Source organism: Macaca thibetana, chromosome 9 (assembly GCF_024542745.1).
Source record: "Macaca thibetana thibetana isolate TM-01 chromosome 9, ASM2454274v1, whole genome shotgun sequence".
NCBI classification, from domain to species: Eukaryota; Metazoa; Chordata; class Mammalia; order Primates; family Cercopithecidae; genus Macaca; species Macaca thibetana.
Window position 1 is genome coordinate 27,558,322 of NC_065586.1, and position 14,814 is coordinate 27,573,135.

At 38.8% G+C, this 14,814-nt stretch overlaps 1 protein-coding gene across 8 annotated transcripts in view; it reads right to left on the minus strand.

The window, feature by feature from the left end:
- The window catches only part of ODAD2 (outer dynein arm docking complex subunit 2), a 194,785-nt gene that overhangs the window by 89,294 nt on the left and 90,677 nt on the right, over nucleotides 1–14,814 (minus strand). For all 8 annotated transcript variants that reach the window (XM_050804486.1, XM_050804488.1, XM_050804489.1 and 5 more), the window contains one exon: nucleotides 13,795–13,909. In XM_050804486.1, coding sequence (XP_050660443.1) covers nucleotides 13,795–13,909 — 115 coding nt within the window. The remainder of the gene's footprint in view (nucleotides 1–13,794; nucleotides 13,910–14,814) is intronic.

Consider the following 14,814-nt stretch of genomic DNA (forward strand, 5'->3'; position numbering starts at 1 on the left):
CCTATCTTGATCTGAAAAAGTTAGCCAGGCATGGTGGCTCAGGCCTGGAGTCCTAATTACTCTGGGGGCTGAGGCAGTAGGATTGCTTGAGCCCAGGAGATTGACACTGTAGTGAGCAAATGTGCCACTGTGCTCCAGCCTGGGCCAAGAGTGAGACCCTGTCTCTAAAAAATACATGTATAAATAAATAAATAAATAAATAAATAAATAAATAAATAATCTTATTAGAAAACAAGTTTAATTCTTCTAACATAGAACATACAAAATATTCATTGAAAATGCTAAATTTAATATAACCAAGTGGGGAAAGTTTTGTATAGTGATATAAACACAACACGAGACCTTAAAAAAATTCCTAGTACACGTAACCTCCACGGATATACATTTACATGTATCTTTGGCCATATTATTTTCCACTAATCCAAAAGGCAGTTGATTGTAAAATAAACTATTATTTTATGTACCACCAAGAAAATCACCACTGATTAACCTATGATATAATGTTACTGGTAAAACAAGTATCAGTAAAACAACATTTTTTGGTAAAAACAAAAATTTTTACCAAAGGGTCAGCAGTAACTATTTTCTTTCCCTATGTGAAAGAACATTCTAGAAAGGCTTAAAATAAATTTTTTTTTTTTTGAGACAGGGTCTTGCTTTGTTGCCCAGGCTTGAGTGCAGTGGCGCAATCACGTCTCACTGAAGCCTCAACCTCCCAGGCTCAAGCAATCCTCCCACCTTAGTCTCCAGAGTAGCTGGGACTACAGGCATGTGCATTTAAAAAAAAAAATTTTTTTTTTGTAGAGAAGGAGTCACCCTATGCTCCCCTAGCTGACCTCAAAATCCTGAGCTGAAGCAATGCTCCCCACTTGGCCTCTCAAGTTCTGGGGTCACAGGTGTGAGCCACTTTGCCCGCCTTCAAATGAAATTTTTGTTTCACTCAACCTCACTGTTCCTTAACCTGGAAACTTAATTACGAAAATGAATTATGATATATCCACACAATATAATACTATAGAGCCAAAGAAAATTAGACAGGGATATGGAAAGACATACAGAGAGAATTAGAGAGAGACGCATTAGTCATTGGTTAAAAAAAAAAAAAAAAGTTGGCTCTTAATATCAGTTATCCCAAAGCACTAAAATTACAGGTGATTTTTTTTTTATTTGCTTTTCTTTAGTTTCTAAAACTTACATAATGAACACGTAAGCACACACAAACTCATTTAATTCTTGAGATTTACAACTTTTCACAGCAGATGGCTTACAGAAACAACTCTCTCTTACTTGCATATCTCAGACCTGGGCACCAAAACAATAGCCACTAACTACACGTAACTATTTACACTTTTTTATTTTTATTTCTTATTCGAGATGGAATCTAGCTCTGTCACCCAGTGCACTGGAGCAATCTCAGCTCACTACAACTGCAGCCTCCCGGGTTCAAACGATTCTTGTGCCTCCTGACTAGCTGGGATTACAGGCATGCGCCACCATGCCTGGCAAATTTTTGTATTTTTAGTAGAGGCGGGGTTTTGCCATGTTGGCCGGGCTGGGTCTTGAACTCCTGTCTCCAAGCTATTCAATCGCCTCGGCCTCCCAAAGTGCTGGGATTATAGATGTGAGCCACCACGCCTGGCCTAAACTTTAATTAAAACTGAATATAACTAAAAATTCAGTTCTTTGGCCCTACTAGTCACATTTCAAGCACTGAGTAGCCACATGTGGCTAGTAGTTGCCATATCTGAACAATACCTTTTCACCATCACGCAAAGTGCTATTAATAGAGTTGCCCTAACCATGGTTTGATTGGGATCTGTGTAAATAATGAGATGCTATTCTTAAACATTATAAATGTGCTTTCTTTCCTCTTGCCTTTCCAAGCACATGACCTCCGTCATATTCTACTCCCGAAGTACCCTTCTGCCTTGGAAGAATGAAATTTATTGTAAAAGGATGCAAGGTGGGAGACAAATAAAATATTCAGCTTCTGACCCTGTAAAATAGGACCTTTTAAGAAGAGCGAGCCTTGCAAATCAGGTCATTTTGTTAAGGAAAGATGCTTTAAATTTCCCTCTCTCTCATTTCAAGTGTTTACTAGACAAGTGTCTTCAACATTTTGCTCACATATCTCCTTGCACTTTTGAAAAGCTGTGCATCTTCTTCATCTGTTTTGAATTGACATCTAAAAATGTTCATCATTAATTTAGCCACAAAGATTTACTTTCTGATATTATACATGTCAATAAAATTTTGTCCCTGCATCTTTAGTTAATTCAATATATGGAAATATCTTCCTTATTACCTAATCATAAAAGCCAGTGCTCACTGTTGAAATAATCAGCCAAATTAGCAATCTGCTAGGAAAAGTCTGACTTTGATTTTTTAAATTCATATTAAGGTATTAATTAGGATCCCTTTGATAACTTTCTCACTTCTGGATTCAAATTCAAAGATATTGATGGGTAGGTAATATTTAAATTCAAAGACATAGATTGATAGGTAATAGATGGATGATTGATTGAAAGATAGACAGACAGATAAGTAGGCCATGCGTTTGTTGCCTGGATGAAATAAGAAGGTGCCTCTTTCAGTATTCCATTCTATTCTTGCTCTTCTGGTTTTGTTCTTCCTGGACTCGCCCTCAGGAAGTAGGCATTTTAGAATCATCCTTTTGCTTGGTGCTCTAGAAATCGTTTACCGTACTCAGAGCAATGTGCTTATAGGATTAAGGAACAGTGAGAGCCATGCCTGTCCTTTTTTTCTCCATCTGTGCTTGTGTGTGTGCACTCTCTCTAGATAAATATAGGTATATAGATATAGATATATAGATACACGCACACAATCACACACACATGACTCTTCCATGTTTATCATTTCCTAAACCTGAGCTATCTTCTGGGTTTCATAATGGCCTCCTTCTCTTAATAGCTGAGTCTCTAGAAAAAGCTATGAATCCTCTTTTCCTCTATTTCCTCCCCTCAATTCATTTTTCCCTCCAGTGCCATCCAGCTTAAACTCTCACCTCTCAGTGGAAATGGCTATGACCATGACCACCTAATTCCTGTATTTAATGTACTCTTTTCACTTTTCAAGGGAAATTGTCCTCTTAGGAGTAAATAATACTGTTGAACATTCTCCCTCCCTCTTGATTTCTCTCCTTTCTTGGCTTTTTTGTAATCAAGTTCTCCTGGTTTTCCCATCCCCTCCCCACCCACCTGCCTTCCTCCTTTACTTCACTCTGTCATTGGTGGTCTCCTCTCACTCCACGCCCTCTCCCTTCCATCTACTCTCAGACCTCCACTACCTCCTAAAGGCTGATGACCCTACACATATATCTCCATCTAGAATTCTCTCCTGACATCCAGATTCATGTATTCAAATGACTGGACATATCTACCTGGAGGAAGGCAACTCCATCATCTTTTCTTCAGACCATGTTATTACCATGTTTGGAAAAAATTCTATCATGTTCCTAGCTGTCAACATTAAAGAAAAAAAAAATTCAAACATCCAATCACTTACCAATTCCTGATTCTACTTTTCAATTCTTTCTTATATTGTCTCTTCTCTCCATCCACACTGCCATGGTGTTAGGTCAAATTTTAATCATTTTCATCTGAACTACCGTAATAGCCTAATTTGTCACCCACTCTTATATGGCTAATTTTCTCATTAGCCATGTGGCTTACATCACTTCCTTGTTGATGATTCTTCAAGTGTTTGTGTTGCCTCAATGATAAATGCATACAAGAGAGGGTAGTTCTTGGTGAGAGATGTGATCAAGCAGAGATCTTTTTCAGGAGCCTGTCTTTCCCTTGAGATAAGTAAGAAGGTGGCTGGAGGCAAGGAGTAGGTGTAGTTCAAGAGCGTAGGTGAAGTTCAAGAGAAATGGAACAGGAAGAAGCTCTTTTGGGAGTCTTGGATCTGGTTTAGACCTTGGGGCCAAGAGCAAAGAGAGAGGTGGGCTGGGTCATGTTTTAGGCTGCTTGCATAGGAGACCAGCCAGATATTTAGGAAAGAAAACCTATGTAAGAACAATGAATATGAAAATACTGAAAAATCTTTTAAGCCCAATAATAGATAATTAGATTTGAAGTTGAAATTTATAAGAAGACAGAACATACTTTACATATAATAACAGCACTAAGCAGAAATAATATCTATCAAAATGGCAACTCACCAATGATAACATTAAGTTTGACATTTAAATACAGATTTTCAATGACCATTGAGAGTTAATCAGTATCTATAACATCCTTTTCTAGGAAAGGGAAAGGACTTTAGTTATTATTATATTAGTTATAATTATTTAGCCTTATTCATCTTAGTATTCATCCTTTCTACTAAATCTGTGGTTTTGCCAAATATATTTTCAGTTTCAAAAAAAATCAGTTTTAAGCCTACGAATTGTAAATAACAGTGTTTAATAACAACCCTTAGGTGTTTCTGAAAATAATAATTTTAAAATTATTTCATTCCTTACATTATCTCCATTTCTTCTGAAGTCAGTTCTGCTAGTTCACGTGGGTGTGTGTCTTTAACATGGTTAGTATTCCTTAAATATATAGTGATCTTTGATTGTTTAAATTTATGAATGAAGGGCTGGGCTGATTAAAGTGACTAATGAAGACTATCCTTCAAGGATTTGTATCAGTCTTTCCCCAGTTGGCTTCTTTCTTTCTCTGTAAACAATATTATTTAAATTTGGCACTTTAAAAAATATATTTTAACTTTAATAGGAATTATATATCTATTTCTGCAAGTTTTTATTTTGTTCAATATATTTGTGATATATATTGATATTAATGAACACATTGCCAAAATACATTGATTTTTCACTGCTGCAGTGTATAACGTAGTGTGACTCCTGTAAAGATTTGAGATCTTTTTAATTTTTTGGCTATGATAACAAATGATTCTATTAATGGGTTTATAATAGGTCTCCTCTATTCCAAACACACATCATGATTCACTTTTTAAAAAATTATATTTAGGATGATATTTAGAGTCAAGTTAAATTTATTGTAGAACTATCCTTTCTATAAAAATATTCAACAAGACATGGGCAAGATGGCCAAATAGGAACGGCTCTGGTCTGCAGCTCCCAGTGAGATTGATGCAGAAAGCAGGTGATTTCTGCATTTCCAACTGAGGTACCCAGCTCATCTCATTGGGACTGGTTAGACAGTGGGTACAGCCCACGGAGGGTGAGCAGAAGCAGGTTGGGGCATCACCTCACCTGGGAAGCGCAAGGGGTCAGGGAAATCCCTCCCCTAGCCAAGGGAAGCGATGAGGGACTGTGCCATGAAGAACAGTACACTCTGGCCCAGACACTATACTTTTCCCACAGTCTTTGCAACCCACAGACCAGGAGATTCCCTCAGGTGCCCACACCACCAGGGCCATGGGTTTCAAGCACAAAACTGGGCAGCCATTTGGGCAGACACTCAGCTAGCTACAGGAGGTTTTTTTTTTAATCATATCCCAGTGGCACCTGGAATGCCAGCAAGATAGAACTGTTCATTCTCCTGGAAAGGAGGCTGAAGCCAGGGAGCCAAGTGGTCTAGCTCAGCAGATCTCACTCCCACAGAGCCCAGCAAGCTAAGATCCACTGGCTTGAAATTCTCGCTGCAAGCATAGCAGTGTGAAGTCGACCTGGCATGCTCAAGCTTGGTGCGGGAAGGGCATCTGCCATTACTGAGGCTTGAGTAGGCGGTTTTCCCCTCACAGTGTAAACAAAGCCTCTAGGAAGTTCGAACTGAGTGGAGCCCAATGTAGCTCAGCAAAGCCACTGTAGCCAGACTGCCTCTCTAGATTCCTCCTCTCTGGGCAGGGCATCTCTGAAAGAAAGGCAGCAGCTCCAGTCAGGAGCTTATACATAAAACCCTCCATCTCTCTGGGACAGAACACCTGGGGGAAGAGGTGGCTGTGGGCACAGCTTCATCAGACTTACACATTCCTGTCTGCTGGTTCTGAAGAAAGCAGTGGATCTCTCAGCACAGCGCTCAAGCTCTGCTAAGGAACAGACTGCCTCCTCAAGTGGGTCCCTGACCCCAGTGCCTTCTGAGTGGGAGACACCTTCCAGCAGGGGTCGACAGAAACCTCATATAGGAGAGCTCTGGCTGGCATTTGGCAGCTGCCCCTCTGGGACAAAGCCTCCAGAGGAAGGAACAGGCAGCAATCTTTGCTGTTCTGCAGCCTCCGCTCATGATACCCAGGCAAACAGGGCCTGGAGTGGGCCTCCAGCAACCTCGAGCAGACCTACAGCAGAGGGGCCTGACTGTTAGAAGGAAAACTAACAAACAGAAAGGAATAGCATCAACATCAACAAAAAGGAAGTCCACACAAAATCCCCATCCAAAGGTCACCAACATCAAAGACCAAAGGTAGATAAATCCACAAAGATGGGGAAAACCCAGCACAAACAGGCTGAAAATTCCAAAAACCAGAATGCCTCTTCTCCTCCAAAGGATCACAACTCCTCGCCAGCAAGGGAACAAAACTGGAAGGAGAATGAGTTTGATGAATTGACAGAAGTAGGCTTCAGAAGGTGGGTAATAACAAACTCCTCTGAGCTAAAGGAGCATGTTCTAACCCAATGCAAGGAAGCTAAGAACCTTGAAAAACAGGTTAGAGAAATTGCTAACTAGAATAATCAATTTAGATAAGAACAGAAATGACCTGATGGAGCTGAAAAACACAGCACAAGAACTTCAAGAAGCATACACAAGTATCAATGCCAAATCGATCAGGCAGAAGAAAGGTTATCAGATATTGAAGATCATCTTAGTGAAATAAACCATGAAGACAAGATTAGAGAAAAAAGAATGAAAAGCAACAAACAAAGCCTCCAAGAAATATGGGACTATGTGAAAAGACCAAACCTACTTTTGATTGGTGTACCTGAAAGTGATACAGAGAATGGAACCAAGTTGGAAAACACTCTTCAGAATATTATCCAGGAGAACTTTCCCAACCTAGCAAGACAGGCCAACATTCAAATTCAGGAAATACAGAGACCACCACAAAGATACTCCTTGAGAAGAGCAACCCCAAGACACATAATCATCAGATTCATCAAGGTTGAAATGAAGGAAAAAATATTAAAGGCAGACAGAAAGGTTGGGTTACTCACAAAGGGAAGCCCATCAGACTAATAGTGGATCTCTCTGCAGAAACCCTACAAGCCAAAAGAGAGTAGAGGCCAATATTCAACATTCTTAAAGGAAATAATTTTCAACCCAGAGTTTCACATCCAGCCAAACTAAGCTTCACAAGTGAAGGAGAAATAAAATCCTTTACAGACAGGCAAATGCTGAGAGATTTTGTCACCACCAGGCCTGCCTTATGAAAGCTCCGGAAGGAAGCACTAAATATGGAAAGGAAAAACCGGTACCAGCCACTGCAAAAACATATCAAATTGTAAAGACTATCAACACTATGAAGAAACTACATCAACTTATGGGCAACATAACCAGCTAGCATCAAAATGACAGGATCAAATTCACACATAACAACATTAATCTTTATTAAATGTAAATGAGCTAAATGCCCCAATTAAAAGACACAGATTGGCAAATTGGATAAAGATCAAGACCCTTCGGTGTGCTGTATTCGGGACACCCATCTTGCGTGCAAAGACAGACATAGGCTCAAACTAAAGGAATAGAGGAATATTCACCAAGCAAATGGAAAGCAAAAAAAAAAGCAGGGGTTGCAATCCTAGTCTAGTAAAACAGACTTTAAACCAACAAAGATCAAAAAAGACAAAAAAGGGCACTACATAATGGTAAAGGGATCAATGCAACAAGAAGAGCTAACTACCCTAAATATATATGCATCCAGTACAGGAGCACTCAGATTCATAAAGCAAGTTCTTGGAGACCTACAAAGAGACTTATACTCCAACACAATCATACTGGGAGACTTTAACACCCATTGTCAGTATTAGCCAGATCAACAAGACAGAAAATTAACAAGGATATTCAGGACTTGAACTCAGCTCTGGAACAAGCGAACCTAATAGACATCTACATAACTCTCCACCCCAAATCAACAGAATATACAGTCTTCTCAACACAGCATCACACTTATGCTAAAATTGACCACAAAATTGGAAGCAAAACACTCCCCAGCAAATGCAAAAGAACGGAAATTATAACAAACAGTTTCTCAGACCACAGCACAATCAAATTAGAACTCAGGATTAAGAAACTCACTCAAACCACACAACTAAATGGAAACTGAACAACCTGCTCCTGAATGATACTGTGTAAATAATAAAATTAAGGCAGAAATAAATAAGTTCTTTGAAACCAACGAGACCATGACACAACATACCAGAATCTATGGGAAACAGCTAAAGTAATGTTTAGAGGGAAATTTATAGCACTAAATGCCCACAGGGGAAAGCAGAAAAGATCTAAAATTGACACCCTAGTATCACAATTAGAAGAACTAGATAAGCAAGAGCAAACAAATTCAAAAGCTAGCAGAAGACAAGAAATAACTAAGATCAGAGCAGAACTGAAGGTGATAGAGACACGAAAAACCCTTCAAAGAATCAATGAATCCAGGAGCTGGTGTTTTGAGAAGATTAACAAAATAAATAGACCACTAGCCAGACCAATAAAAAAGAAAAGAGAGAAGGATGAAATAGACACAATAAAAAATGATAAGGGGAGATTACCACTGATTCCACAGAAATACAAACTACCATCAGAGAATATTATAAAAACCTCTATGCAAATAAACTAGAAAATCCAGAAGAAATGGATAAATTCCTGGACACATACACCCTCCCAAGTCTAAACCAGGAAGAAATCAAATCACTGAATAGACCAATAACAAATTCTGAAATTGAGGCAGTAATTAATAACCCATTAACCAAAAAAAGCCCAGGATCAGATGGATTCACAGCGGAATTCCACCAGAGGTACAAAGAGGAGCTAGTACCTATGGTACTTCTGAATGGTTTCCTTCTGAAACCATTCCAAACAATAGAAAAAGAGGGACTCCTCCCTTACTCATTTTATGAGACCAGCATCATCCTCATACCAAAACCTGACAGAGACACAACAAAAAAAGAAAATTTCAGACCAGTATCCCTGAAGAACATCGATGCGAAAATCCTCAATAAAATACTGGCAAATCGAATCCAGCAGCACATCAAAAAGCTTATCCAACACCATCAAGACAGCTTCATCCCTGGGATGCAAGGCTGGTTCAACATACGCAAACCAATAAATGTAATCCACCACATAAACAGAACCAAGAAGAAAAACCACATGATTATCTCAATAGATGCAGAAAAGGCCTTCGATAAAATTCAACATTCCTTCATGCTAAAAACTCCAAATAAACTAAGTATATATGGAATGTATCTCAAAATAATAAGAGCTATTTATGACAAACCCACAGCCAATATCATACTCAATGGGCAAAAGCTGTAAGCATTCCCTTTGAAAACCAGCACAAGACAAGGATGCCCTCTCTCACCACTGCTATTCAATATAGTATTGGAAGTTCTGGCCGGGGCAATCAGGAAGCTAAAGCAATAAAGGTATTCAAATAGTAAGAGAGGAAGTCAAATTGTCTCTGTTTGCAGATTACATAATTGTATATTTAGAAAACCACATCGTCTCAGCCCAAAATCTCCTTAAGCTGATATGCAACTTCAGCAAAGTCTCAGGATACAAAATCAATGTGCAAAAATCATAAGCATTCCTATAGACCAATAGTAGACAAAGAGAGAGCCAAATCATGAGTGAACTCCCATTCACAATTGCTACAAAGAGAATAAAATACCTAGGAATAGGACCATCTGAGGATTCCAGTGCAGTACCTCCTATTAGATACAGCTGAGGCCCCACCAATACATACAAGAAACCCTTCTCCTCTGAAAAGCTGGTGTCACAGGCCGCCTGTCATTTCCATGAGTTCTATGATCACACCAAGACAAGGGTGTCTACCCCCCCAGGGAGACCACTGCCCCAACCAAAAAGACTCCCTGTGTCTTCTCTTCCTCCCCTCTGTGGTTCCCTTTAGAACTTCTCAAGATAATACAATCTATGTTTTCTCCAAATAAGAACTACCTTTTGCCCAAAATGGTATATGCAGACAACAGTCGGAGGTTTAGTGTTTTAAAAAACTCTTTTGGCCACTATGTTAACTACTCCCCAAACTGTTTCCTACTACAGAATGACCCACACCTTAGTTTGGCTCCTATCAGCTCTGTAAGCATAAATGACTTGGAAATTAACAATAGCTTTCCATGCAATAGGGCTCCTGCAATGTGGTGCACGTTCCTAAAGCCTTCCAGATTTTCTATAAGAAATGTGGCAAGCACCAACCCCACAAAGTGGCACAGGACAAGAAGGGCAAGGATGCTGTGTATGCACGGGGAATGTGGAATCATGGCAGGAAGCAGAGCGGCAATCTTGGGCTGAGCACTCAGGAGGCTGAGGCATCAGAATTGCTTAAACCCAGCAGGTGGAGGTGCAGTGAGCGGAGATTGTGCCGCTGCACTCCAGCCTGGGTGACAGAGTGAGACTCCATCTCAATAAATAAAAAATATAAATAAATAAATATAAAAAATCCATCACTGCCTCTGAGATTTGATATGCCACCTTTATCATATACTAAATTCCCATTTGTACTTAGGTCTATTCTGTACTTTCTATCCTATTCCATTGGTCTGTCTGCCTGTTCACATGGTCAATGTCACACTGTTCTAAATACAGGGGCTTTACAGTTTGTTTTAATAGCCCATAGGGCTAGCCCCCCATTTTGTGTCACTATTCCAGCATGTTTATTTTCCATAGAAACTTTAGTATCAACTTACCAACTCCATGAAACAAAGCTTGTTGGTATTTTTATAGGAATGGCATTCAATTTATTAATCAGCTTGGAGGGAATGGGCATCTTGATGATGAGTTGTGATAGCCAAAAACAAGGGATGTCTTCCCACTCTACGTGCTTTTGTGTTTTCCAGAAGTATTTCCCCTTTATAGATTTTGCACATTTCTTAATGTTTGTCTCTAAATATTTAATCTTCTTTGTTGCTATTATACATGGGGTTTTCTTAAGTCTTCTAACCTAAGTATTGTTTGTGTATATCAAGGCCATTGATTTCTGTAAGTAAGCCAATTTTCCAGAAAAAGGCTAAAACTACAAAGGAGATGGCGCCAAGGCTTGAGCACTGAGTCCAGCTGCAGATCTAAGACGATGCTGGCTATGAGGACATGCAAGCATTTTGAACTGGGAGGAGATATGAAGAGAAAGGGTCAAGTGATTCAGTTCTAAATTTCATCTTTTGTTTTATTATGAAGACAATAAAATCTTGAGGTTATGTTCAGTTCAAAAAAAGAAATGTATGATAAATTTTACACTGTAAATAAATCCTTTTTTGTCAGTGAAAAAAATACCTAGGAATACAACTTACAAGGGATGTGAAGGACCTCTTCAAGGAGAACTGCAAACCACTGCTCAAGGAAATAAGAGAGGACACAAACAAATGGAAAAATGTTCCATGCTCATAGATAGGTAGAAACAATATTGTGAAAATGGCCATACTGCCCAAAGTAATTTATAGATTAAATGCTATCCCCATCAAGCTACCATTGGAGATCTTCACAGAATTACAAAAAGACTTCAAATTTCATATGTAACCAAAAAAGAGCCTGTATATCCAAGACAATATTAAGCAAAAAGAACAAGGCTGGAGGCATCACACTTCCTGACTTCAAACTATACTACAAGGCTACAGTAACCAAAACAGCATGGTACTGGTACCAAAACAGACATATAGACCAATGGAACAGAGGCCTCAGAAATAATGCCACACAACTACAACTATCTAATCTTTGATAAACCTGAAAAAAACAAGAAATGGGGAAAGGATTCCCTATTTAATAAAAGGTGTTGGAAAAACTGGCTAGCCATATGCAGAAAACTGAAACTGGATCTCTTCCTTACACCTTATACAAAAATTAACTCAAGATGGATTAAAGACTTAAATGTAGGACCTAAAACCATAAAAGCCCTAGAAGAAAACCTAGGCAATACCATTCAGGACATAGGCATGGGCAAAGCTTTCATGACTAAAACACCAAAAGCAATGGCAACACAAAAGCCAAAATTGACAAATGGGATAGAATTAAACTAAAAAGTTCTGCACAGCAAAAGAAACTGTCATCAGAGTGAGCAGGCAACCTACAGAATGGGAAAAAATGTTTGCAATCCATCTGACAAAGGGCAGTATGGCCATCCAGAATCTACAAGGGACTTAAACAAATTTATGAGAGAAAACAAACAACTCCATCAAAAAGTGGGCAAAAGATATGAAAAGACACCCCTTAAAAAAAGACATTTATGTGACCAATGAACATATGAAAAAAAGTTCATCATCACTGGTCATTAGAGGAATGCAAATCACAACCACAGTGAGATACCATCTCACACCAGTTAGAATGGCAATCACTAAAAAGTCAGGAAACAACAGATGCTGGAGAGGATGTGAAGAAATAGAAATGCTTTTACACTGTTGGTGGGAGTGTAAATTAGTTCAACCATTGTGGAAGACAGTGTGGCAATTCCTCAAGGATCTAGAACCATGAATACCATTTTTAAATCTCATTACTGGGTATATACCTAAAGGATTATAAATCAGTCTACTATAAAGACACATGCACATTTATATGTTTATTGCAGCACTATTCGCAATAGCAAAGACTTGGAACCAACCCAAATGCCCATCAATGATAGACTGGATAAAAAAAAGGTGGCATATATACACCATGTAATACTATGCAGCCTTAAAAAAGGATGAGTTCATGTCCTTTGCAGGGACATGAATGAAGCTGGAAACCATCATTCTCAGCAAACTAACACAGGAACAGAAAACCAAACGCTGTATGTTCTCACTCATAAGTGGGAGCTGAACAACGAGAATGCATGGACACAGGGAGGGAAACATCACACACTGGGGCCTGTCAGATGGTGGGGGATAGGGGAGGAATAGCATTAGGAGAAATACCTAATGTAGATGATGGGTTGATTGGTGGAGCACACCACCATGGCATGTGTATAGCTATGTAACAAACCTGCATGTTCTGCACATGTATCCCAGAACTTAAAGTATAATTTAAAAAAATATTCAACAGGCAGAAATAACTTCAGCAACAAGGATCTTAAAGGGCAATCTCTAAACCTATAGAAAAAATGTTAAGAGAAATAGGCTGAAAAGTGATCTTCAAAGAAAACAATAAAATTTACAAATCAAGGGCTAAAATCGATTTCAGAGACTTCTGGTCTCCTCTTTTTAGTGACAGATAAGAAAAGTGAGTCATTGAAATCATGCGACCTTTTCAAAGCAACACAGAACATAGTGCTCTCTCACTGCAGGCTGTAACGACAAGAGAAGCAGTCATGTCTCCCCAGTGGCTGCACTCTCTACATAGCAGGTAAATGCAGACAATTTCCTCTCCCTCAGGAGACAAGAACAGTCAACTTGTCCTCACTCTGATTTACCTGAGATGCTTGCTTCCATTGCACCAATCAGCTAGAACTTGGCAAGCACCGCCATCTTTGGCTAGTTTGGCTTTGCATTTTAAAACTGCCCAGAAAAAAGGCAATGCTCCAAAATTATTTTGGCATAAACATTGTGCAACACTCTCTCCCACCAGATAAATCTGACTTATAATAAGTAGAAAGCAATTAGTCACCTGTGGTGGCATTTTTCAGTACAGTATTAGAGATTCTAGAAGAGACTGACTTGCGGTCCGTTCTTACCTTTGCATTTTCGATGCATGGACAGAGTGCCCACGCTGCGCTGGCCTTCACGTCTGGGTGAGGATTTTTCAGCAGGGACCACAACAAACGAACTCCATCTAAGCGATCAATTATGCTATCATGGAACCCAAAATCATGACATAAACTGTCATTAATATGTGAAGACAAACCATTTTAATGACCCACTTATTTACACAATTTTAATTATTTTTTTCAACTTTTGATATTTTGCTTAGATTTTTTTTTTCAAAACTTCATCAACAGTAGGGAGGTAACATGCTGTTGAATTGTCAGCCCTCTGATTTCAGTTTTAAATCCATGACACAGAAATCAAGCTGCATGATGATTATGATTCACATAAACTGAAAATCAAGCCATGTAATTTTTTAATTAGCTGTACACAGACTGTTACCTAAATGTAAAAATACTGGCTTCTTTCATATAGTAACATCTAAATACTTTCCAAAACAAATATTTATGCCTCAAAACTGTGCAGTTACCTTTTTTATTTGGTCCATGTTTAATTGACTTACCTTACTGTATGACATATTTTAAACGCTTTCAGTCCTAATCTAGCATTAGGAATTAAAATCATTACACCACAGTGCATCCTTTGTTGGGCATGAATAACACGTAACTTGTTTTCCATGTGCACCCTTCCCAGCAAGACTAACATTGCAGACTGTGTTATAATTACTTAAACACACTGTAATCAAAATAGCTTCATGACTAGCTGAAAAATGAATTATCATCAGAGCCATCTCTACACCATCTGTCTTCTGTTTATATATCAATCAGTCCAGGAGCATAACCTCGCAGTAAGGTCCACTGGGTACTCACAGCGGAGAAGAAGGCCAAACAAAACTTAATAACCTTTACAAACATGGCTTTGTTCAGAAAGGTATATTAAACTCAAAGCAGATGAAAAAAGATAAAGGGCATCAAAATTCCTTTGATTTGTAATCTCAAGTTGAATTAAACACATGTAGTATTGAGCCACAGATAGAATAAATACTAGCT